Here is a 27,344-nt window from a genome sequence, read left to right as displayed (position 1 = left end):
GACATCTATTCAACACAGCAGTCTCCATAATGAAATTATCTAACTGATGAGAATTTTGAGAGAATTTCTAACCCTCTCCAAGACTCTCAGATCAACTTAAGATACTTCTAATTTTCCCATTCTTATAGTATAGAACACTTATAGAATTTAAGCAAACCCATTATATGCAGACTCTACAGAAAGCTATTCTCTAATCTGAACAGTTGCTCTACAGACAGAAACTGACTATGTATTACAGATCACAGACACTACATTAAGATTTCCAATTATTTCAATGAAATGCCCGAAAAAAACGAAAACTCTGAGTTACATGCTTAATTTGTGATAACCATGACTTTGTCAGAAAAAAGTAGTTAACTTTTTGTTTTGATTTATTGTAAATTTCAAGTATTCTAAAAATGTTTCACAAATATTCTCCCCTACATACACTTCAAAAGAAATCTTAACACAGTAAAGTTTTTAATCCAAACAAGAATCTCCCATTTTTCTGAACAGCTTGTATCTCTTAACTGCGCCATACAAATAGGTAAGGTTTTATTAAGATGTCATCACTCCATTATTATTACCCTTGAATCAAACATCTTCAGTATCTGTGGTACATTAATTCCATAAAGCACAGAATTTCAACGTGCAACTGAGTAGCTGATGCTGAAAGATGTACCTCCAGAGATAGAGTGCACTTGCACCTAATTAGAACTGTTTGAAATTTTTCGCACATTCAATAAAACCAACAAATATGCATGTTGTCTAATGTCATCTTCTGTTTGTCTCGATTTTAACCAACAAAATATTTAACTTATTGTGTAAAGTGAGAGCAGAATGTGAAAAACAAAAAACTTTGTTGATAAGCTATTAGTCTATTTATTTACCTCCTTGATCAAAAGAGTGAATCTGTTACACATCTAATAAGTACTGGGACTTTCTATCTTTCTAAAACAAATTAAAAGTACTATAAGTCACATAACATATGGTGTACAGAACATAAAACTTACAGAAATCTTTAAAGAGTAGGTTGCTATATTTCTATTCTTTTAATGATTAGTGTTGAAATCTTAATATAGTGTTGATAAATCTTCAAATTTTAAAATAAATTAAAAATGGTTTCAAGTTTAGATGGTAACAGATGGCACACAGAATGGTCAGAAAGCTAGCATTATTTTTTAAAAAACTTCCAAACAACATCATTATGAAGGATGTTTTATAAAAACATTAAAAAGTCAAGTGACTGTTAACATCTTTAAATTTCACCTTATATGCTACTTTTGATAAAATCAACAGAAAAATTAATAAAACAGTAAAGTTGTATTAATATAGAATTTTTAAAGTAAAATTTTAAGGTCCTAAGACACTATATTTGCATTTGTTGGTATCTGTAACATCTGTGACTAGAGAAAAATCAGTTCGTTACCTCATATAAATATGAAAAAAAATCTTTCAGCTAATTTGAGATGGTTCACACTCTTGGCTTTCAACTTGGAAATTAAAAAGTTAGTTAGTCCATTAAGCAATAGATGCCCCAAACTTAGTAGGTAGCAAAGTCATAGCAAAAGTAACTTAACAAGGTGATAATGGACAGAAAGGCCATCCTAACTGTGCTATTGAAACATGTGTGTTTAACAGCCTTGATTTCCAAAGACACTTTTTTCTGGTTTAAACTATGAAGCAGAAAGAAAACTGCAGTCCATGACCATGGGTCATTTTGGAACTTGGTCTCAAAAAATATATTAGATTCTGAAATTTAGTTTCTTACTAGCAACAGGAATAAGGCAGTTGATATATTCAATCACTTATTTATTCACTAATTCAGCAAACAGCTTTCCTATCACAGAACAGGCACTGCGGCAGAGATGAATCTGAAGGAGTTCATAATCTGCTGGGGGTTAGAGACACACAACCAGCAGTGTGCTGACAAAACTGGATCTCCAAACAAAAGACTGTGATTTGAAAAGATTGCTGATTTCCATGGTGTAAATACTCTCACTGTGGCTGATTTCAAGCAAGCAACAGTTTGTCAAGTTCACAAAATTCCTGAGTATCTCAGTTAATTTCAACAAATACCTTTTCTTCTACTACTATTCTAAAAGCATTCTGTTCGGTTCTATATAGAGGAAATAAAAAGATGAGAAGACATATATTAATAGTATAATCCCTCTCTTCTCAAAGAGCATATAGGCTGGACAATGGGCTAAGGCATCTACACGTTAAGTATGGGACACAGTGACACTCCATGGCATACGATGACAAAATAAACAGGTAAGGAAAGGTTACATTCACAACAGGACAGAGGACTTAAGGTTTCCCACAGGGTGTATAAGCTAAGTGTTGTCTTCCTGAAACATACAGGGGTGGCTGAACAGTGTGAAGAGAAGGGATCAAGCAAAAAGAGAAGAGTCAAAGGAACCTTTTCAAAAGTAGTGGGGTGTGAGACAATATTTAGTAAAATCTGAGGTACATGGAAAGTAAGAATAACTCCTTTAAAAAGTATTTTACAATTAATAAAGTTGTATTCAACTATATTATCCCACTTTCATGCTCACAATTAAATATCTGCCAGGCAAGCAATATTACCACTATGCTAACTTTAAAGATGAGGAAAGAGTCTATGTAGAGACAAAAGTAGGGTGAAGTAGGTTATTCCTCAAAACACACACTGCTAATGGATTAAAGACTTAGGGAATGGAATCACTGAAGGCACTACAAATCATACAGTGAGGAGAAGTAATGATTTTATTGGAGACTCTTAAAGACCACTTATCTACAATCTGCATTAGAACCTCTCTTTATTTAGCAGGAAGAGTTTCCATAAAGTCCTACATTCACATGCTCATTAAGACCATAGCTTTCAGGAGGTGCCATTTTCAACCTGTGTAACTATATGCACTAGGCCTGACACTAGTAGAGTCTATAAGAATCAAATGAACTAAGGCAGGAAGAAGAGAATTGAAAACTATAAAACACTAACCCAATGTGAAGCTTCCTCCTTTTTCCTCTCAATGAAGTTATCAACAACTTTACGGTTAATAACCAGAATATCACTGACTAGAGGTGTCTCCGCAGAAATTCATCCAAGAATTTGAAAAAGAACAGACACATGTATATATTTAACTGAATCACTTTGCTGTATACCTGAAACTAACACATTTTTATTCAACTCTTCTGCAATATAAGTGTTTTAAAAAAGAATTAAAGCCAGTTACACTATTGAAAAGAAAAATACACAAACAAATCCAAGTAACACTGGGGAAAGTTGAATAAGGAAAAAAAAAAAAACAACAAAAATTCACTCAAATTACTGTGAAATAAAAACCATTCCAGTTTTTAATGAGGCTCTACTAGATTATAGATGACAGATAATAATTTCCCACAAGAATGTTTTTTAACAGACTAACAAATGACAAAGAAAGGAAACGTCAAAGAATGCTCAAACTACTACATAATTGCACTCATCTCACATGCTAGTAAAGTAATGCTCAAAATTCTCCAAGCCAGGCTTCAGCAATACATGAACTGTGAACTTTCAAATGTTCAAGCTGGCTTTATAAAAGGCAGAGGAACCAGAGATCAAATTGCCAACATCTGCTGGATCATCAAAAAAGCAAGAGTTCCAGAAAAACGTCTTTTTCTGCTTTATTGACTGTGCCAAAGCCTTTGACTGTGTGGATCACAATAAACTGTGGAAAATTCTGTAAGAGATGGGAATACCAGACCACCTGACCTGTCTCTTGAGAAATCTGTATGCAAGTCAGGAAGCAACAGTTAGAACTGGACATGGAACAACAGACTGGTTCCAAATAGGAAAAGGTATATGTCAAGGCTGTATACTGTCAACCTGCTTATTTAACTTCTATGCAGAGTACATCATGAGAAATGCTGGGCTGAAGGAAGCACAAGCTGGAATCAAGATTGCCAGGAGAAATATCAATAACCTCAGACAGCAGATAATACCACCCTTATGGCAGAAAGTGAATAAAAACTAAAGAGCTTCTTCATGAAAGTGAAGAGGAGAGTGAAAGAGTTGGCTTAAAGCTCAACATTCAGAAAACTAAGATCATGGCATCCAGTCCCATCACTTCATGGCAAATAGATGGGGAAACGGTGGCTGACTTTATTTTGGGGGGCTCGAAACACTGCAGATGGTGATTGCAGCCATGAAATTAAAAGATGCTTACTCCTTGGAAGGAAAGTTATGACCAACCTAGACAGCATATTAAAAAGCAGAGACATTACTCTGTCAACGAAGGTCCATCTAGTCAAGGCTATGGTTTTCCCAGTGGTCATGTATGGATGTGAGAATTGGACTACAAAGAAAGCTGAGCACCGAAGAATTGATGCTTTTGTACTGTGGTGTTGGAGAAGACTCTTGAGAGTCCCTTGGACTGCAAGGAGATCCAACCAGTCCATCCTAAAGGAGTTCAGTCCTGAGTGTTCATTGGAAGGACTGATGTTGAAGCTGAAACTCCAATACTTTGGCCACCTGATGCAAAGAGCTGACCCATTTGAGAAGACCCTGATGCTGGGAAAGATTGAGGGCAGGAGGAGAAGGGGACGACAGAGGCTGAGATGGTTGGATGGCATCACAGCTCAATGGATGTGAGCTTGGGTAGGCTCCAGAATTGGTGATGGACAGGGAGGCCTGGCATGCTACAGTTCATGGGGTTGCAAGGAGTCAGACATGACTGAGTGACTGAACTGAACTGAACAAATAATTAATAATAATAATTAATAATATAATAGATATTATTAATAATAATAAATAATAAAGAATAATCTTTATTCTAGATACAAAGTATTCACTCCATGCTCAAAAATGCATCAACTACATCAAAGTAACAGAATAATACTGATGGGGAATTTCCTGGTGTCCAGTGGTGAAGATCATGCACTTCCAGTGCAGAGGTTGCGGGTTCAGAACTAAGATCCCATATGATGTGTGGTGTGAACAAAAACAATACTAATGAAAAAGTTCTATGAAAAATTAAGTCACAGAAACTCTGTATGATGAAATCATCAGGACCACTTAATAGTACTGTTCATGTTACCACCATGTAAAAAAATTGGTATTAATCCACTTGGGATATTGTTCTATTCATGCAACAGACTGGCCAAGAGGTACAAAGAAAGAATCTGTTCCCTTTTAAATATTTACCAGAAATGCTTACGTGATTCCATAAATCTCTCCAATCCTTAATAATATCAAACTCAAGGAAAAGTCTCTCCGACATTACCAAGTCTGTCTGTTTCCTCTTGACTTAACTTCAATAGAAAGGAGGGCATGGAGGGACATTTAGTTACTATCTCAAAAATAGTTCTTTAAATTCTCAGCAAACACTGGTAAATTGAAATCTGGTGTCTCATATATTGGGTTGGCCAAAAGGTCAGCTTGTTTTTTTTTCTGTAAGATGGCTCTAGTAGTATTCAAAACAATTTTGTTAGAGTATAGTGTGATGGCTGTCATATCAGTGTACATTTAAAAAAAATAAAAACTGGTGAATTTTTGTGTAGTTATTTTAATAGAATAAAAACTGAAGATAGAAGAAAAAGCAACACTTCAACATATTATGCTTTATTATTTCAAGAATGGTATTAATAAAAATGCAACTGTAACACAAAAAAAGATTTGTAGTGTATGAAGAAGGCACTGTGACTGACTGACTGTGTCAAAAGTGGTTTGCAAAGTTTCATGCTAGAGATTTCCTGCTGGACAATGCTCCAAGGATGAATAACCAGTTGAAGTTGATAGAGATCAAATCAAGACATTAATTAAGAACAATCAACATTATGCCATGCAGGAGAGAGCCAACATACTCACAATATCCAAATAATGTGCTGAAAATCATTTGCACTATTGCAGTTATGTTCATCACTTTGATGTTTGGGTTCCACATAAGTTAAGTGAAAAAACTTTCTTGACCATATTTCCACATTCGATTCCCTTAAATGTAAATATTCTGTTTTTAAAACAAATTGTGACAGGCAATGAAAAGTGTATACTGTATAGAAACGTAGAATGGAAGAGACTGTAAGGCAAGTGAAATGAACCACCACCAACCACACCAAAGGTCAGTTTTCATCCAAAGGTGATTTTGTGTATATGGTAGGACTAGAAGGGAGTCCTCTAGTATGGAGTGTCTTCTGGAAAACCGAACAGTTAAGTGCAACAAGTAATGCTCCCAATCAGATCAACTGAAGGTAGCAACAAAAAGTGTCTGGAATTAGTCAACATAAAAAGGATAATCTTCCATCAGAGTGATGTAAGAACACATGTTTCTTTGATGACCAGGCAAAAACTATTATAGCTTGACTGGGAAGTTTTAATTCATCTGCCATGTTCACCAGACATTGCACCTGCAGATTTCCATTTATTTTGGTTTTTACAAAATTCTAATGGAAAAAATTCCAATTCCCCGGAAGACTGTAAAAGGTACCTAGACTGGGATGGGGAATACATGTAACTCCATGGCTGTTTCATGTCAATGTATGACAAAACCCACTGCAATGTTGTGAAGTAATTAGCCTCCAACTAATAAAAATAAATGAAAAAAAAAAAGTACCTAGAACAATTCTTTGCTCAAAAAGATAAAAAATTTTGGGAAGATGAAATTATGAAGTTGCCTGAAAAACAGCAGTAGATAGTGGAACAAAATGGTGAATATATTTTTCTGTGAAGTTCTTGGTGGAAATGAAACATGTGTCTTTTTACTTTAAAACTAAAGCAACTTTTTGGCCAATCCAACACTTTATCCTGGTGGCATCATCCCCAGTTCTTTAATCTTCCTTTTTGGTACAATATTTCAATTAGTAGGTGTTGCATTCTCATAGGCTCTCAGTTCTTGATACTCATTTTTGTTTAGTTTACTTTACTATTTTTAAATGTACAGTTCAGTGGGTTTCAATAAGTTCACAAACTTGTGCAACCATCATCAATAATGAATTCCAGAGTTCATCACTCCAAAAAGAACCTCCCCCAAAATGGATAAAGGATTTAAATGGACATTTCTCCAAAGAATATGATATACAATAGCCAATAAGCACCAGACATAGTCAATATCACCAGCCATTATGAAAATGTAAATCAAAAACCAAAATGAAATAGCACTCTACATTTACTAAGATGGTTTTATTAAAAAGACAGAAAATAACAAGTGTTGGTGAGGATATGTTGAAATTGGAGCCTTGTGCATTGCTGATGGGAATGTAAAATAGTGTAGCCACTGTGGAAAACAGTATGACAGGTTCTCAAAAAATGTAACCTAGAATTACCATATGACCTAAAAATTTCATTTGTGATATATATCCAAAAGAATTGAAAGAAGGGGCTTGAACAGATATTTGTCCACTCATGCTCATAGCAAAATTATTCACTACAAGTAGAAGGTAGAGGCAACCCAAATATCTCGTCAATGGATAAATGGATAGAACAAAATGTGGTACAAAAAATACAATGAAATATTATTCAGCCTTAATAAAACCATGGAAAAATCATATATATGGCAAATTCAGATATTTTTAAATTTTTATCCTTCTGTTTTAATTCTTTTTTAATTTATTTTTTAATTGAAGGATAATTGCTTTATGAAATTTTGCTATTTTCTGTCAAACATCATCAGATTTTTTTAAGAAAGCAAAAAATACTTTAGAACTCTGAAATTTCACTTAAGTAGGAAGAGATATGCACACAAAAACAAATGTGTACACAAATAAATATGAAGATTTAAATTGGTTTTCCTAATTTCTTAAATATTCTATGGGTACCCATACGAAGCCCACTGTGTTGTATTTAGATTATATTATATTTCTCATCATGAAAAGATGTTGCATGTAAATAAATACACAGTTAAAGATATTTAATATTCTAATGGACTGTTGCATACCTAGTAGTTTATTAGTAATGAAACGCAAAAAACAAAAACAAGACAACAAAGGAAAACAATATCAAAACACCTAAGTTCATTAGTAGCCATGACCCATTCCCCTTTCTTACTCAGCAAGGTGTCCCTGACAACCATAAATCTACCTAAAAAAGTTTTTTTTTAAATAGGCTGTAATTTTTAGAGAAGTTTAGGTTCACAACAAAATTGAGCAGAAGGTAGAGTTTCCACATACCCCTTGCCCTGACACATTCACAGCCTTCCCCATTATCAACATACCCTACCAGAGTAGTGTATTCATTACAACTGATAAACCTACACTGACATGTCATCATTACTCAAAGACCATATTTTATGTTAGGGTTCTCTTGGTGCTATACAGTCTATGGATTTGGACAAATTTATGGCATGTATCCACCAGTATAGTATTATACAGAGTAGTTTCAGCCCTACTAACCTTACGTGTTATCTCTGTACATTTGCCTATTTTGGGCACTTCATCTAAATGTAATCACACAGTATGAGGCCTTTTTGGGTTTGGCTCTGTCATTTGAATAATTTTCTCAAGATTTATCTAAATTTTTTTTTTTTTTAGCAAGTACTGGTATCTCATTTTGATTTGGGTTTGCAATTCCCTAATGACTAAAGAAAGTGAAGTGACTAGTGCCTAAAGAAGGCAGAAAGTGACAAAGAACTAAAGAGCTTCTTCATGAAAGTGAAAGAGGAGAGTGAAAAAATTGGCTTAAAATCAACATTTAGAAAACTAAGATCATGGCATCCGGTCCCATCACTTCATGGCAAATAGATGGGGAAAGAGTGGCAGACTTTATTTTGGGGGGCTCCAAAATCACTGCAGATGGTGACTGAAGCCATGAAATTAAAAGACGCTTACTCCTTGGAAGGAAAGTTATGAACAACCCAGACAGCTTATTAAAAAGCAGAGACATTACTTTGCCAACAAAGGTCTGTCTAGTCAAGGCTATGGTTTTTCCAGTGGTCATGTATGGATGTGAGAGTTGGACTATAAAGAAAGCTGAGCGCCAAGGAATTGATGCTTTTGAACTGTGGTGTTGGAGAAGCCTCTTTGAGAGTCCCTTGTACTGAAGAAGATCCAACCAGTCCATCCTAAAGGAGATCAGTCCTGGGTGTTCACTGGAAGGACTGATGTTGAAGCTGAAACTCCAATATTTGGCCTCCTGATACGAAGAGCTAACTCATTGGAAAAGACCCTGATGCTGGGAAAGACTGAGGGCAGGAGGAGAAGGGGACAACAGAGCATGAGATGATTGGGTGGCATCACCGACTCAAAAGGACATGAGTTTGGGTGAACTCCGGGAGTTGGTGATGGACAGGGAGGCCTGGCGTGCTGCGGTTCATGGGGTTGCAAAGAGTTGGACACAACTGAGTGACTGAACTGAAATGAACTGAACGACTAAAGATGTAGAGCAATTTTTCATGTGCTTATTGATTGCACAGTCTTCCCTGATGGCTCAGTAGGTAAAGAATCTGCCTGCAATGTAGGAGATGCAGAGACACTGGTTCAATTCCTGGATCAGGAAGACGCCCTGGAGGTCTTCAGTTTACCTTCAGTACCCCTACTCTAGTATTTTAGCACATAAGCATGAACTTTTCCTTGTTTTACCATTGGGTTATTTTTCTTTTTGAGCTGTAAGAGGCTTTCACACATTTGAGATAAAGTCCCTTACCAATGTATGATTTGGAAATATTTCTTCCATTCTGTGAGTTGTCTTTTCACTTTATTGATTCTGCTCTTGGAGGCACAAAAGTTTTTAATTATGATGAAGCTCAATTTACCTACTTTCTTTTTGTTATTTATGTTTTGGTGTCATATCTAAGGAACCATTGCCTAACCCAAGGTCACAAAATCATTTCTATGTTTTCTGTTAAAAGTTTTATAGTTGTAGCTTTTACATTGAGGTCTTTGATCCAAGTGCATTTATTTTTGTATATGATGTGAAGGAATAAGCCAATTTTATTCTTTTGCATGTAGATATCCAGTTGATTCAGGTTATTTCTGGACTTTTAATTCTATCCCACTGATGTATATGTCTATTCTCATGGCAGTAACTTAGCCTTGATATTTACATAGAATTTTAATTCACTTACTACTCTTAGGTAGTTAGAATAGGGAAAAGGAGTCCAAAATGGCGGTGGCTAAAAGACAAGGGAAGGAAAAGCCCATGAAAATAGAACAGAGGAAGGTCAGAAGAAGGTCAGAGGACAGGAGTGAGGACTTCAGGTAGAACAGTACTCCTGTCTAAGCCCAATTTGCATAGGACAGGGCCGGGGGAAGGGGAAAGCAACATAAAAAGAGGAGCCAAAGGGCTCTCTCTCTCCCTCGTGTGTACAAAAAAGCTTTCTCTCTCTCTCTACCCCCCCACCTCCCACTCGCCCCAATCATGTCCTATTTTTTATAGATGAACCAAACCCAGAGTAGTTAAATGAACTACCCAAACTCATATAGGGAGAGAGCAAAATATCAGATATTAGAGTCTAGGTTTCCAAATTTCTTTTCAACCACTGAATGCTAATTCATGTAAATATTTGCTCATTCAACAGTCATTAAAAGGCACTAGGCACTAGGCTTAGTGCTGTAATATGAAGATTAAATGACTGAGATCCTGCCCTCAAGGAGCCTACCATGAAAAGGAAAACAAACACAAGGCAAATAGAAGGACAAAAATGCTACAACAGAAGTGTCTAACAAGTTCAATGAGACACAGGGACTTTACGCATATTTTAAGGTTCATTTTATATTTTCACTAGCAAAAACAGCTTCTGCAGTCTTACACTGAAAAGTCCAAACAAACAAAAAAGAAATACCAGGCCACTCAGGCCTAGATGATCATATAGCTTTCTAGTGGCAGGGGGTTTAGACCTCAGATTATATTATATTGCATTGCACTGCATTATATTATATTGCATTATAATGCAATAATCTTTCCACTATCACAAGTTAATTAATTGCCAACTGAGAAATACTGTTAGACTAAAACCTATAACACTGAATCTTGGATAGACATTCACTGTACTTAACATTAGGTTCTATCTCTATCAGAGAACAAAAAGAATTACATAAACGGATACAGAGTCATGCTTTCACAGTGTGACATATTCAAGAGGTACAGCAGGTATGTAAAAATTCTAGACTTGTTTGGGTTTAAAATCTACAAAATGGAAGTTTCAGTCTCTTTCATAATATGGTTTTTCTCCTTCAACTTCGTGGCTTTCTTTCTTTTTTTTAATTTATTTTTAACTCTCTGCTTACAAAGCAAGGAGAATTTTATTAGTATCAATAAATATCTTCCTTATGGACAACTTGAAAGCAATTCAGATTATTTCAGTCAAATAGGAAGTCATGGTTCCCTGATCTCTAATAACGAAAGAGAAATTACATTTATAAGATAGTTTTATGTAGAACATTTTCTTGTCTTCTCACTCAATAATTTAATCTTGGACTTCCTATGGTATAGAATTTATGCTGTCCTCCTAAAAAACATAAATAAAAGTTTGTACTTTCTCAAATGAAGGTTATTTAATCCTAAGTATCCCTTCACAGATATAAGCCCAGTATTTGTTTTGGAGAAAGAAAATAATTCTCTCTTGGATGCCTACAATCATTTCTAGTCATTCCTAGCTAAAAGTTTAACTAGGAAGTTCCTCTCTCACCTTCTGAATTGGTGCAATCATTTATTTCTTCACTGTTTTTTCCCACCTAATGTCTCAAAATCAAACAGAACAAACATCTGGTTTTTATACTAATACTTTTAATTATTTCTAATTTGTGGGCATCTGACTTTTGTAGCATAAATTTTTAGCAAATTATTCCATAATCAATGTGTGGAATAGCTGTGGCTAAAAAGGGAAAGATTTCTGTCGTGTGTTCAGTCACATGGATTCCATACCTCTAGACACGGAAGACTAAAACTCTGCTGGCATTTTAAAAATTCTATTTTGCAGTCTGTGTGCAAATCTAATTGGTTTTCCACTGTCATTTATAAGTCTTTCCCAGCATTATTCTTTTCCAAAGTACCTTCTTTCCTCTTGTTTCCTTCGTCCTCTTCCATCAAGTGTCCACGTTCAATATTATTTCTCCCCCTGCTCTCCCTCCACCCCCATGAATTCGCTGTAAAATAGATGTAAAGCTTGGTGTAAGTCCAAAAATTTTATGATCAAAATACATACTTAGCAAATTGTTTGGCTAAATCTTTCATGTATGATGAAAGATTATTACCACAATTCATTAGCAAATTATAGACTTTGAAATGTAGGCAGACAAATATTTGGCCCTGTATCAATCAATTTGGACCAGCTGGGTAGAAATTCACACAATCCCAGGAAACCCGGAAAGTGAGGTGCTCTTTCATTTTTCATTCACTTGAAACATTAAAGAAAAATTATCATTCTATAAAAATGTCCACTTCTCAAGATTTTAGCAGAGCTATTTTAGACTGAGTTTTATTTTCAGTCAATTACTACTTTAGTGGCCAATAAACTGATCGTTTTCCTTGCAACTGACCGCAGAATAGTGCCTAATGCATACACAGGCATCTTGACTATATTTCAGTTTAAAAGCTAAATATTTAATAATGATTCTATTGCCCTAAAAAGCAGGTGGGGGGAGAAGCTATGGGGACTCTACATATACTAAACCAGCCTGGAAACTAATTTTGCAGTTATTCACGATAAATAATATCATTAACATTCTTCCTCTGAGCCTCTCTTGCCTAGTGAGGTGACCCTTGTACAAAGATTCTGATTGATCCTGTGTGTCTGTTTTATGGGGACAGCTGCACTTTGGGAGCAACTTAAAACAAATTTCATCTAAGGGGCATCTAATCCAGTCCTTGGTACAAGACACATGGAAAAGTCAGTGTCAAAATTAAACAATGCCGTCTTTGCAATGAGCAGATGCTTTTGCCTTGCAGCTGTAAAAACCTTACAACAATCCAGTACTCTACTGTCTGGTCACGCAATGACCACAAAGCAAGGAATACATTTTGTCATTTACAGAAAATGTTTGCTATGAGCTTTTAAAGTCTTTTTCTTCTAAAAAAATGTTTAAGAAAATAATAATAGGAATACATTGAGGGTAATAATAAGGTAATACAGCCCTAGACTGAGCAACAAAATTTTTTAAAGTTTATTTGCCAAAATAGATACGTTTGAAAAAGGGTAATGATTTGGCTAAATAGTATTAGGCCACACACAAGACACATTAGGACAAAAGAAAAATTACCATACGCAGACATTTTAAGAGGTTATAGACAAATGTTTGGTATACAGATAAACATGTAAATATTTCCTATATGCAGACCTTATTTTTATATACCTAGTCTTAGTCTAGCTTATGTATAAGCACTTTATGTTCATTCACCTACCCACACTTTGATTTGCTTCTTTGTTTTTGTTTATGTTTTTGCTGGGGGGAGAGTGGGGTGAGGGGGAAAATATAATTCTCTTTTATATTTTTATAATTATATAAAGGAGGCTACATAATTCTCTTTAATATTTTTATATCTATATAAAGGAAGCTATATAATTCTTATTTTATGGCTAGAGGATAGTAAAATGTTAAAACACGTCTCAGCTTAAGTAATGTGATATTTACCAAGGTATATAAACCACAGTATTTTCCAACCTTTACCCACAGAAGAGAATCTTGTCTCTGACATTCAGGAATCTAGGGGTTAATATTTTAATACTGAAATAAACTCTTCTTCATGAGGAGAAAAGCTCCAACTACTGTGTGTGTGAAAGCAAAGATTGAGCCCCACCTAAACAAATGACTGCATGGTCATGATCAATCCACTTCTGCTAAATGAGGGTCTGGCTTTAAACACAGCCTTTTATGGTACCTACAAGAAAGAGAATCTAGTAGTTTTACCTTTATTTTAAATAGTCTACTGCAAAAAAATTTAGTCTACTGCATAAAACATAGCTTTTTATGGTACCTACAAGAAAGAGAATCTAGTAGTCTTACCTTTATTTTAAATAGCCTATTGTGAAAAAATTTTTTCAGTAAGTTCCCCTAATCATTCAGATTTTTTCCTGAAATCTCTTTCCCCCCAAGGATATCAATTCATTAACACCTCATTGCTTATAAATTTCATTGGATATTTTGTTAGTTGAAAGTCTGGGGATTTCCCCTTATATTCCTCTCCAGCCTACAATTTATATTTGAATGAACAAGTCCCAAAGTAATGACTGCATTAATAGGAAATTAATTTAATTTAATTTAAATATCAAGCAGCAGGCTATCCTCTTCATTAAACGTCTTTGAAAAGTGAAATTTTAAATGATTTTGTGGTTGTCTTTATATTTCTATATTTTCTTTTCTAAGAATATAACTAAAACATATTGACATCTAAAGCATATTGGTGCATTATGCCAAAATGTAAACTCTAGACATTTATTTTTTTGTAAAATGTTTATAATTATCACATAAGTCATACACTATTGGTATGATTCTGTTTTTCTTTGCTAATGGCTATATTTAAAATAAACTTGATTACAGTGTAATATGTGCCATTAAACAAAAGTAAACTGTGGGACAAAAATATATCGTAAGAGAATTATGCCTGAAAAATAAAAATGCACAAAATAAATTGCATGTGATCCTTTGTATTTTAATCCATACACCGTAGAGTAGGAATTATTTTACACTGTCAGTATTCCAAGTTACAATTGTACACAAACAGCTTTAAGAATAAAAAATAACTATAAATTTGCACAAACTGGGTTTGCTTATACTTTCTCTTTTATTTTATGATAATTTTGGTTACTAATCAGAATTATGCTAAGCAGAGCTGTGCAAAAACAATTTATTTGGAAGTCCATTTGAACTTAAGGTTATTAATTACACAAGTCCAATTTACATTTAATGGATTTTAATACATTATATATTTTTATGGTACCATGTGGAGATTTGGAAAAATGGTTGGCTCAAATAAGTGGTTCTCTTTTAAGTGCATTTTATCCCTTTGGGTTTACTCAGTAACAGCGATATATTTTTAAAGTATATATTTTACTCAAAAAATTCATAAGTAAGTCACAAACCAAAAGCTAACAGATGTGTGACTTCTAATTAGTTATAATAATCTCTGCTTCAATGCCATTAGAATGAGCCTTTCTTTTCTTTTGAAAACTAAAAAAGCTTTCCTTTGAATTTTAAACTGTCAGGGTGCTTCAAAGTCAATGTACAAAATCTGCTTTGATTAAAATTTTAGACATCTACAGTGATAACTTTATGAAAGGAAAATATTAAATTATAATTATCCTAAACAGACACAGTCTTGTGAAACTAACCCTACATTCATGTTAAAACACAAAGAGTTGAATATAATGAATTTGATTCATCCTTGAACACAAAGCTTCACCACAGTAAACTCAGTCAACTGTTGCTCTTGCGCCTATATTCATGGTGCTTAAATAGCGCACTTTAAAACAAAAAAAACTCCAATTGGCTTTTCAGACATCCACCCTCCCCAAAAATAACGCACTTGAAAAACTCAAATGATATGAAAGGCTTCAAGGCCTCTTTTCTCCCTTTCATACCCCTTTTTTTTTTTATTTCTGTTTGCAGTAATCTGCCTTTCTCTTTCTCTTTCTCATTGCTACAGAGCAAGCGAGGAGGCTCGGAGCTTTGAAAAGGGGGCTCAGTGTGTAATGGGTCTACTAGAATTAATTTACTTGCACCAAATCCATTGAGCACAGAGGGATTTTTTTCCCCCCTCTCTCTCTCCCTCTCTCCTCAAATCATTTGGAGTCGAACGCAGCCCCCCAGCCTTTGTAATTCTAGTAAAGCACTTAAAGTGCACAGTAGGTGTTCATGAGGACCATCTGGTCAAAAGCAAAACAAGCTGCTGATTTTGCCTTTGAATAGAATGAAGCAAGTGTGAATTAGTCTCTTCAATTAGCACTATTACAACCTGTCAAGTGCATATTGTAAAACAGGATTATTACAGTATTGGTCACCAGTGCAATTATTTACTCTCTGCCTTTTCTTGCATATAAAAATGTCTTATGTTTATTAGTTTTTGATAACTGAACATAATATCTCTTACCCCAGGCATTTAAAACCTACCAACACACAAATCACAGATTATGAAATACAGTCGGCCAGGAAGTTGTTAGGATACACGTACCTTAAGTAACAAAGGTCTAAAGCACTGTCAACTTTTTAACAAAATTTCATTGTTTCTATCTTCTTGAAATGTAGGAGAAGAAATACTTACATGGGCTAAAAAAAAAAAATGCCCAATAGAGATTATTTTAAAATACTTTCAGAGGGAGAGAAAGACTTGTCAGTTCCAATGGCTGCATTGTAAATATTAAATGTATATCCTAAGGAGATAATTTAGTTAAGCATCACAGAAAACCCCAATATTTATAAACTGATCATTACTGATTTGTTCATTCGAAATAACATAACTGCAACACATCTCTGTTATAAAATGCAACTTGAAACTTATACATGCATATTTAAAAGAAACTCATAATCTCCTTTTCTGAAAGCTGAATAAAGGCTTGAATTCACTGCCCGGTTGCTTAAGAAATTACCTTTTATTCTTTCTTAGATATTTGTGACTTCAAATTTTAAAAAATCAGACTATGATACATGCTAATTAAAATGGGTTCATTCTAATTGAGGTTATATGTCATTTATCTTGCAATAAAAATAAACCCCTTAAACTTTTAATTAAATAAGCACACAATTTAATTTATCCTATTGCATATGAACATTCTCATCTCCCTACTCTTCAGTTCTGTGCCAGCCCCTACACTCTCCATACTGGAAAACAAACAAACCAACAAATAAACAAACAAACTATATCTAAAACATATATAGAAAGGGCATATTAGTTAAGAAGTTACAGTCAATACACTACTAGAAAATTGCTCCTTAGTATAATATGTAAAAGACTACATATTTAATTACTGGTACTAACCTCTAGCACTAAAGGAGAAGAGTTTGAAATATATGTTAGTCAAGCAAGCTGAGAAAGTAGGAAAAGAAAAATGCACACAAAACCCCAACAGGAATTTCAAATTTGCAGAATCAGAATTAGCCTCATGATTTCACAGTTATTTAGCCAACATTATTTTCAAGGACTGGTATGAGTTATTTAATTTACTTCTACTTGCTAATTCAAACTTGTAGCTTCCCACTTAACAATCACTAGTATTAGTAGTAAAATGTTGTACTATTTCATATAAGATGTATCTTTATAGGTTGTCAATTTTTCCCTTTAATTCCCATTAAGAAATATATCAACATTAACAAGAACAGTGAGAATTTTAGGATAAAGTGAAACTCAGAAAAGAATTTAAATAATTCCAATAGCTATTCATCATGCCTTCTGCTGTAAGAGACATGAAATACTACTCCATGATTCAGAACCAAAATTACTTAGTTCCCTTAATCTTTGTTATCCTGGGTCATATGTATATTCCTTAAGTTTGTATGACATCTACAAAGCAAAGTGGATATTTTGTCTAACAGGAGCTTCTGCAATAGCAAGATGGACAACAAAGAATTAGTTTCCAAGAAAAGTTGGCTTGATTTCAGGGACTTTATATCCTTTTCCACACCTGGGATTAGGATTTACAGTAGGCAAATCAATCTTTTCTTTCCCTTAATTTAACCAATCCCAAGTGCATTTGTAACCACAGATCTTTAATAGTATTTGAAGACAGAATTACTTAGATCTATACAATTAATTGTTTAAAAAAATCTAAATTCTCAGGGTAGAAAATTCATTAAATTAAGGTAAGCTTGTTTAAATTTTTTTTTTTTTAGCTTGTTTAAATTTTCAAGGAAAGTCACTACAGTGTGCCAACCAGCTAATTGAGGACCCCAAAAGTAGAACTGTCATGAAATTATCGTTATGTTATTTGATAATTTTTATAAACTATCTTGTCATAATGGAAAAGGATAATGGATTTTTTATTCTTATGACTACTTGCAACCCTCATTTTGACCTTTTTATACTAATATTGCCTTTTCCTCAAGTAGGAGGATAATGTAAGTGGAAGGATTTGTAAAGAGCTTAAAAAAATAACCTCAATATCTAACTAGCTTAAATTAAAATCTAGAGCACCCAAAGGACATAAGTCATGCATTGTGAGGCAAGAGACCACAGAGCCAGAATGAACAAACACTTGTACAACTATTGGTTTATCACCACTAACTTGCAGGAACATATGGTCAGTGAAGAGTTATTTAAAATTCAAACTGCATCTAAGTTCTATTTTCCAAGTCAGTATTTTTTAAAATGTATTTTGTTAATTAAAAGTTGAAATTATAGTGCTTTTTTCGACCCTATTTCATATAACAGAACTTTCCCTTTAGAGGGTAAATATTACAAATTTTCTTTTTAAAATACAAGACTTTCAAAATACACCCAAAATGACATTTTTCCCACCTAAAACAAAAATAATATACTATTAAGTGAAAAATAAAATCAAGTTTAAAAAAAATTTCTTCTGTTCTCTCATATGTTGCTTAGAATTCTTCTTGAACCTTTTAAACAATACTGAAAAGAGATTTCTGAAACTGGTGACAAAAATTAATTTACAAGTTAGAATATATGATATCATTAAGCTTCCACAGTAATAGCAAAATTTCTAGCATTTATAAAGTAACATTGTAAAATCATTTCAAGATTATATTTTTGTTGTGTTGCAACCTGACTTTCCATCAGGCTACTGCAAAAAAATACATGTATTTAAGTGTCACTGTGGGTTGCAAGGCTGTAGCATAAGAGCATTTTGTCCTCCTGAATCCCCTTCCAGGTATTCCACAAGTTGAAGAAGAAAAGTCTTAGGGTTAGGCCTACAGAGTAAGACCCAAGGCCTAAAGAGTATAATCCACATTCCTTTCTAACCTGTACAGAATAAAAGAGCCTATGTGTACCTGTCTGCCCACAGATATTAGAAATGAAAGTATTTATTTTTTTCCTGGCAACTAGTATTTCAAAATATTATTTTAGGTCAACTTTTTAAAAAGAAAAAAAAAGGAGAGAGAGTGAGAGAGAAAAGGAAAAAAAGAAAAAAACCAAACTCTTGTTAAGAAATACATTTAAGAACATCCATCTGCAAAAATATTTTTGAGACATTTTTCATTTAGAAAATGATGTAAAAAGATTTACTGTTTTCAAGTCCTTGAAGCTTAAAATATATTTGATAATCTAAATAGCAGGCTACAGAGAATAGTTTCAGCCAACTGTGGCGTACAATGGCACATTTACAGAATTTTAAGTATTTCTTTTAATAATTGATGTAGTCATTTTGAATCATTCTGCATAGGATATCAGGTGTGAGCAGATTGCATTAACGCTGCTTAAACATTTCAACTTGTCAGTATGGCCAACTCGATTTCGGAAATATTTGCAGTATTTTCCCATCGAAACAGTAATAAAGGCAAAATAAATATATGCCACTACTTTATAATCACCGAACATTAATGAATATTTTATGTCTTTTTAAATCTCCCTGTTTAATTTAAAAGGGTGAAATTAAGTCTCCTCCCTGCAATGTGCCAATTATCTGTAAATCAAACAATAACTTGGCCATTATGCTCCTTTTTGTTAATATAAGAGAAGCTAATTTGAAAACACTGAATGGCATTTTTAGACTATCAGTTTAATAGTCCTCTCTGCCCTCTTGTGGGAGAAAGTTGAAACACACTCACACTATAAAAACTGGGAATGTTAAAAAATACAAAAAACAAAAAAACGTAAAATTTTGGCTATAAAAATCTCAATCAAAAAGAAAAAATAGGGCAGTCTATATTTATCCTCCATGCATTATACTAGTCTTCAACTTAAAAAAGTAAATCAATAACAATGAAATTTATCTCTCATTATCTGTGCTTTTCTTCATTAAATTGAGGTTATTTATTATCAAACTGAATTTCTTATTTAATTTTATTCAATATATAATTTAAATTTCATAATCATGAGGTTTCAAGAATAACTTTCCAATAGGGCCAGAGTTGTTATTTTTATTTTATTATTTTTAACATAAAAACAACAGTGATTCTTCAAGGAATTAAAATTTTAAATTCAGAGAACAGAACATCCATTTTAGAGATTTTAAATGAAATGGCAGTTACTGTATTTAAAATCTTAGAAAAAAATCAAATAATTTAAACCTAAAATTCAAATTAGGGGCCAAAAAATTTTTTTTAAATCTTAGTTACTGGTCAATAAACTATTCAAGTGATAAACAGAGAAAATAAACTTCATGTAATGAGTTATTTATGCCAAACTCAGCAGTTGAAATTTATTGATAAAAGAAAAAAGAAAACCATTAACTGTCCAGCCATTTCGGAAACAATTCATATACTTCTGAAATACGATTAGGGTGGAAACTTGTTCTTTCAATATGACATTAATAATTAGTTTAAGCAATGTAGTCCAAAAAAAAATTTATGAAATAATCCAAGATTAAACATGATTAATAAAAATATGATTAGACACATGATTGCTGTCTTAACATCTTACAAGAGGTAATGTGACATAATTATCATTTCACTGTTTCTAAACACAAGTCTCATCATAGCCTTACACATATCTGCCCCGCCCCATCCAAGGAGATAAATTACTAGCTTTTAGGTGGGTGGGGCCACAGACAAGAAGTTACCTCTTCTCTCTTGGGGAAGGTTCTTTTTTGAAACAGTGGCGGTGGTTGGCTCCACTGAAGAAAATATTGACACTATAAATAGATTCTTATTAGACACTCTGAGCAAAATGACTGGGTTCCCACAGCATCTCTAGAATACTGCCCAAGGCTGGAATTCAGCTGCTTAAGAAAAGCCTCTTCAATTCCTTTTGGAAGCAGGCAGACACACATTATAAATAATATATTTGAGAGCAACCGTTCAAATAAAATATAAGCATGTCTGAAAATGCATGCTATCAATAATCTTCAAATTAGTATTCTGAATAATTACTATAAAACTGTGAAATATATAACAATGAGTTATTTTTAAGAAAGGTTTTAAAAGTTGACTATTTTAAGAATTATTAAGAGCTTTCATTTACGACATCTATCTTTCTAGGTCAAGTAATATATCTACAGTAATCATTGATGCTCCAGTTAATTAAAATTAAGAAGCCAATAATGAAACATAAAGAGAGTTTCCAACCAGAACAGATAAGCCCTCTTTAACAGGGTCAACATTAGCTATAATGAGCTACCTTTATTCCTTAGCTGTGAGACATAACTCACCTCTTGAATGGTACTGCTTCCTGAGAAGTTCAGGTTGTACTCCCGCTGGACTTCTCGGTGGGTGATGATCAGCATGAAGTTTTGATTTAATGACTCCTGCAGGGCACTGAAAGGGTTGAAAGAAAAACAAGGAACTCTGAGATGAACAAGTTCTAGCTTGCTTTACAGTTAGCTGCAAAAACCCCAGGAGTACCATAACCTCCACACAGGCATGTCCGGGCCCAATGTTATCATCTTTGCAGCTCCTAAAGGCAAGAGAGCATGCTGAGAACAACCAAGGGGAGCTAACTTGTTAACTCCTTCTCTACCAAGGTGTTTTTAAACTTCAATTATAAATACATTGCATACATAAGAATTTCTACAAGTCATATGCTATTGACTACATATGTATTTTCACCAAGAGAAGCAAATTTGTCAACTATATTAAATTCCAAATATGCTACTAAAATGTACACTCAAAGACTCTGGTTTCCAAGTGAAACAGCAGTTCTGGAAGAACAGAAATTTGAAACTACACTCATGAGTATTGTACAGGAACAGAAATACAGCTTCAGTAAAAACAGAAAGCATTGAAATCTATAGAATTTTAACTGCTATACCATAATTCCTTCAAAATAACATGCTTTCACTAGGACTCAGAAAACCTCAGTATTTAGAAACTGGAGAATTCAGAGCAAATCAAACTCTGTGCCAAAGTTCCAAATAGTAAGAAATGTGCCAGAATCACAAATAATAAATACACTTAGCCACATAAATTAAGAAACATAAGCCATGGTTTGATTTATGATAATATTAAAAAGCACTAACAGCAAAAAAAATTTTTAAATGTCACCTTTACATATGAACAATCTGTATTGCTAGTCTCAAGTGTAATTATGCCACGCTTATGGAATAAAAAATAATATACGATTCTGGCATTCACCACTCCTCCTCTGCCAATATGTAACGATGAGATAGATATAGGTACAAAGTAAGATTAGAATTAGGCAGTTATCTGTATCTTGGTGTCTCCCATAGGGTTCACAGGTTAATTACAGATTCAAAATATCTAGGAAACACCAATATACAGCATAAACTATTATTAATCAAAATCAAAGAAAACAATACAGTTTCTTTGGGCAGGGACCTTTGTCATTGTAGCCTTACCACTTAAGCGTAATGTCTGGCACACTGCAGATAAATATTTGTTTAATAATGAATAAATTATAAATTCACAAGGCAAAAGCAATGTTATCTTCTGGTAAACTACCATGGGAATCAAGATTCTGATTTTTATTCATTTATTTGTCAATATTAACTGAATGCGTTGCATTATTCCAGATGCTAAGGAAACCAACCCAAATAACATACAGTTCCTGTTCATGAAAACCTTTGCAATCTAATGAGGGCAGACAGATACATAAACAGCTGTAGTATAATGTAATAAGTAAAACTAAGAAATTGAAAAAAGTACAATGGAAACTGAGAAGCAAGTGCTTAATTGTGCCTTAGTGAAAGGGTGAAAAGGCTAAGGAAAAGCTTCAGAGGAGAAGAAAAATAGAAACTTAAAGGGATTGTTAATTTATTAGTGAAAAGGGATGAAATATTAGGTTTGGGGAAGAGAGATGGGTAGCACTTCTTGGACAATGAAATAACACATGGAAGAACACAGCATGTTCATTCATTCAGTCAACATGTATTTATTAAGCACCTACCTAAGTTTATGACACCATTCTAAGAGCTAGACACATGAACAAAAAAAAAACCCATGGTCCCTGCTTTCATAAAACTTATATTCTAATAAAGGAAACAGTACTCAAGTAAATGAATAAGTAACTTTAGAAAATGCTAAGTGTTGTGAAGAAAATAAACAGGATTGTAAAAGGCAGCAGAGGGGCAGGGGGAAGGGAATTATTTTCAGTAGAATAGCTGGGGAAGACATCTCTGAGGAAGTGACATTTAAGTTGAGGCTGGTGTAAGGAAGAGATAGCGGGAGTCTGATCATGTAGGTCCTTACAGACCACAGTAAAGAACTTGATATTTATAGTAATTGCAAAGGAAGGCCATTGGAGAGTTTTACATTGGGAAATGGTTAAGATCTGATTTACACTTACATTTATACAACATCATTCTGGTTGCCCTGGCTACAGTGTGGAAAGAGTCAAGGTACGGCTTGTCTCAGCAAGAAACGCTGGTGGATTATGCTAATGAGGGTAGTAGAGGCAGAGACAGTGAAGAGTTGCCAGGTTCAGCTGTATTTTAAAGGAAGAAACCAGACAACTTACTAACGAAACACAAGAGAAAACCATAACTCCAAGGCTGTCTAAGCAAATGGAAAGATGAAATTGCACTTAACAAAGATCGGGTTAAGAACAGGTTGGGTGGAAAAACAGTGAAATTTTGTATATATTAAAGTTTCAGGTACCTACTTAAGATCCAAAAAGAGATATGATGTACAGCTGTGTATAAGAACTGAGTGTCGAATAAGACAGCTTAGAGCAGGGACCAAGATTGCTGGGAGAAATATCAATAACCTCAGATATGCCGATGACACCACCCTTATGGCAGAAAGTGAAGAAGAACTTAAGAGCCTCTTGATGAAAGTGAAAGAGGAGAGTGAAAAAGTTGGCTTAAAAATCAACATTCAGAAAACTAAGATCATGGCATCTGGTCCCATCACTTCATGGGAAATAGATGGGGAAACAGTGACAGACTATTTTTGGGGGCTCCAAAATCACTGCAGATGGTGACTGTAGCCATGAAATTAAGACGCTTGCTCCTTGGAAGAAAAGTTATAACCAACCTAGACAGCATATTAAAAAGCAGAGACATTACTTTACCAACAAAGGTCCACCCAGTCAAGGCTATGGTTTTTCCAGTGGTCATGTATGGATGTGAGAGTTGGACTATAAAGAAAACTGAGTGCCAAAGAATTGATGCTTTTGAACTGTGGTGTTGGAGAAGACTCTTGAGAGTCCCTTGGACAGCAAGGAGATCCAAATAGTCCATCCTAAACGAGATCAGTCCATCCTAAACAACATCAGTCCTAGGTGTTCATTGGAAGGACTGATGTTGAAGCTGAAACTCCAATACTTTGGCCACCTGATGGGAAGAACTGACTCATTTGAACAGACCCTGATGCTGGGAAAGACTGAAAGCAGGAGAAGGGGACGACAGAGGATGAGGTGGTTGGATGGCATCACTGACTCAATGGTCGTGAGTTTGAGTAAATTCCGGGAGTTAGTGATGGACAGGGAGGTCCGGAGTGCTGCAGTCCAAGGGATAGCAAAGAATTGGACACGACTGAGTGGCTGAACTGAACTGAACTGAACCGAGAGCAGGAAAGTTGATAGCACACAAAATAGCATCCCCCTAGCCTCAGTTTCCATTTCTGCAATTCCAGTTATCTGTAGATAACCAAGGTCCAAAAGATATTAAATGGAAAAATTCCAAAAATAAACAATTTCTAAGTTTTAAATTGCAGGTTGTTCGGAATAGCATGATGAAATCTCATGCTCTCCTGCTCCATCCCACCTGGGTCATGAATCATCCCTATGTCCAGAAGTCATTCAGCAGTTATCTTGGTTATCAGATCAACTATCATGGTCCTTACATGCAAGCAATCCTAATTTTACTTAATAATAGCCACAAACCACAAGAGTAGTGATAGTGGCAATTTGGATACGACAAAGAGGAGCCATAAAGTGCTTCCTTGATGTGAACAGGTAAAAGCTAAAAAAAAAAAAAGTATACTGAGTTTGCTAAACTCAACAGTAAGAATGAATCTTCTATCCATGAAATTGTAATGAAGGAAAAAGAAATCATACTAGTCACAGTCTCACCTCTACTTCCAAAAGTTATGGCTACAGTGTGTGAAAGCACTTAATTAAGATGGAAAAGGCATCGTATTTACACAATAAGATATTCTGAGAGAAAGTCCACATTGCTGTAATATTTAATACAGTATATATTGTTATAACTTTTCTATCAACATTTATTGTTGTTTATCTTTTACCTAATTTAATACTGTGCCTAATTAATAAATTAAACCTTATTATAGGTATGTATGTACAGGCATACCACATTATATTGCACTTTGCTTTATTTTGCTTCACCATGTTTTTTTTTTTTTTTTTTTTTTTTTTTACAAATTGAAGGGTTGTGCCAACCCTATACTAAGCAAGACTATTGGCACCATCTTTCCAAAAGCATTCTTTTTTAATTAAGGTATATATATTGTTTTTTTAGACAGAACTCTTTTATACACTTAACAGACTACAGTATAGTATAAATGTAAGTTTACATGCACAGGGAAACCAAAAAATTCATTTGACTTGCTTCACTAGTGGCTCACACGGCACGGAATCCGCCTGCAGTGTGGGAGACCCAGACTCCATCCCGGGCCGGGAAGATCCTGTGGAGAAGGAAACGGCAATCCACTCCGGTATTCTTGCCTGGAGAATTTCATGCACAGAGGAGCCTGGCGGGCTAGAGTTCATAGGGTCACAAAGAGTCAGACATAACTGAGTGACTAACACTTTTACTTTCATTTCATTATGATATTTGCTTTATAGCAGTGGTCTGGAATTGACTTTAAAATATTTCTGAGGTGTGTGCCTGTATAAGGCAAAACACAGTATATGTAGAATTTTGTACTCTTTGTAGTTTCAGGCCCACCATGGATGGCAGGACTACTATAGATAAGTATTTAGATTTTGTAGCCCAGCTCCTCCCCACCCCCACAAAAATAAGAAATCACCTAGGGAACCAGAGAAAGAGGAGAAAGGCCAACATGGAGCCCTGTGGCATTCCAATAATTCAAAATCAAGCAGAAGAAGAGAAATCAATGAAAAGGAGATTGATAAATGGCCAGTGAGATAACAGAAAAACCAAGGTAGCCAAAAGACATAACTGCTTCAATTAGGAGGGCATAAGCAATTATGTCAAATGATACTTGAGTTTTACATGCAGTAAGGCCAGAAAAAATAATCATGTTCAGGAAATAGCGGAAAGCTCAGTGTAACCACAATAAAGGGTATACGAAAGTATGGTGAGGCTCAAACAGTAGGCCTAGGTCAATGCTGGAATGGGTAGCCATTCTCTTCTCCAGGAGATCTTCCCAAGCCAGGGATTGAAGCCAGGTCTCCCACATTACAGAAGGATTCTTTATCATCTGAGCCACCAGGGAAGCCCCTCATTATACATACATATGTCAAATGAACCTGGAGTCAAAGTGGTAAGATTGCAAAGTCTACTTGGGGTTTCAAGGTCTTGCATGGGTAAACCTATTTCACAATTATTCTCTAGAATTCAGCTTTTGCTCTAGAGCTTGGCTGACTTCCCCTCATACCAAAAACTTTACACCAAACTCACTTTGATCTCGATTCATATTGTTTGCATCCTTCTTTACATCCCTCTCCTCCCAACTACTACACATATACCTTATTTAATATTTATTTAATTTTGTAAGGTTAATTTTGTGTTTTGTAAGGTTTGCTTTGTTTCATGTGTGGAAGGCCTGAATTCAAGACTGCAACCGTTTTGAGGGTAAGTATTTTACCATTCATCTGTATTTCCCTTGGCATTACCATCTAAAAAGTGATTCAATGAAATCCTATAAATATTTAAGAAATAATTCTGCATATAGTTTAAAAACTATATTTCATTCTATGTTCTTTGTACACCAGCATTCTATCTCCCCAGTAGCTAGGCTGTTCTGAGGATGTAACAATGAATAAGATCCTTGACTGCTAGGAGTTCACAACTCCTCCACTCTTTCTATAATTATTTGATTCTTATTTGTAATAATATAGGAATCAAAGACATAATCACTGACCCCAAGACAGACCAGTCTGAGTTATAACATGTGAGGGGAAAAAAAAATAAAACATGTAAGGATTTTGGAAAAGCGAACGAGTACTTTGAAGTACTATGAATAGATGGTAATTTTATCAAGTAGATAGATAATGGAAGTGATTTCAGACATAGACTAGTTTGAGCAGAGACAGTGACTGGAGAATATAGGGAAGGGTGTAGAAAGCAACGAGGAAGAAGTATAAGAGTATGTAAAGAAGGGTTTCTGAAAGAGGAAACTTGAAAAACATTAAAAACCAACATTATGGGAGCTTCAAACGCTAGGCTAAGGAATTCAAAATTCCAGAATTCTTGATTATTATATAGACAGATCCTCTTATCTTTACATATGAATCTACACAATGCTTAATACCCTTAGTTCTTGCC

At 34.5% G+C, this 27,344-nt stretch overlaps 1 protein-coding gene across 3 annotated transcripts in view; it reads right to left on the bottom strand.

Moving 5' to 3' along the window:
- Positions 1 to 27,344, bottom strand: part of FAF1 (Fas associated factor 1) — a 494,313-nt gene that overhangs the window by 246,633 nt on the left and 220,336 nt on the right. For all 3 annotated transcript variants that reach the window (XM_061121934.1, XM_061121932.1, XM_061121933.1), the window contains exon 7: positions 21,126 to 21,231. In XM_061121934.1, the coding sequence (XP_060977917.1) occupies positions 21,126 to 21,231 (106 nt within the window). The remainder of the gene's footprint in view (positions 1 to 21,125; positions 21,232 to 27,344) is intronic.

This window comes from Dama dama, chromosome 20 (genome assembly GCF_033118175.1).
Source record: "Dama dama isolate Ldn47 chromosome 20, ASM3311817v1, whole genome shotgun sequence".
In the NCBI taxonomy this organism is placed as follows: domain Eukaryota; kingdom Metazoa; phylum Chordata; class Mammalia; order Artiodactyla; family Cervidae; genus Dama; species Dama dama.
This window is presented reverse-complemented; position numbering and strand designations above follow the sequence as displayed.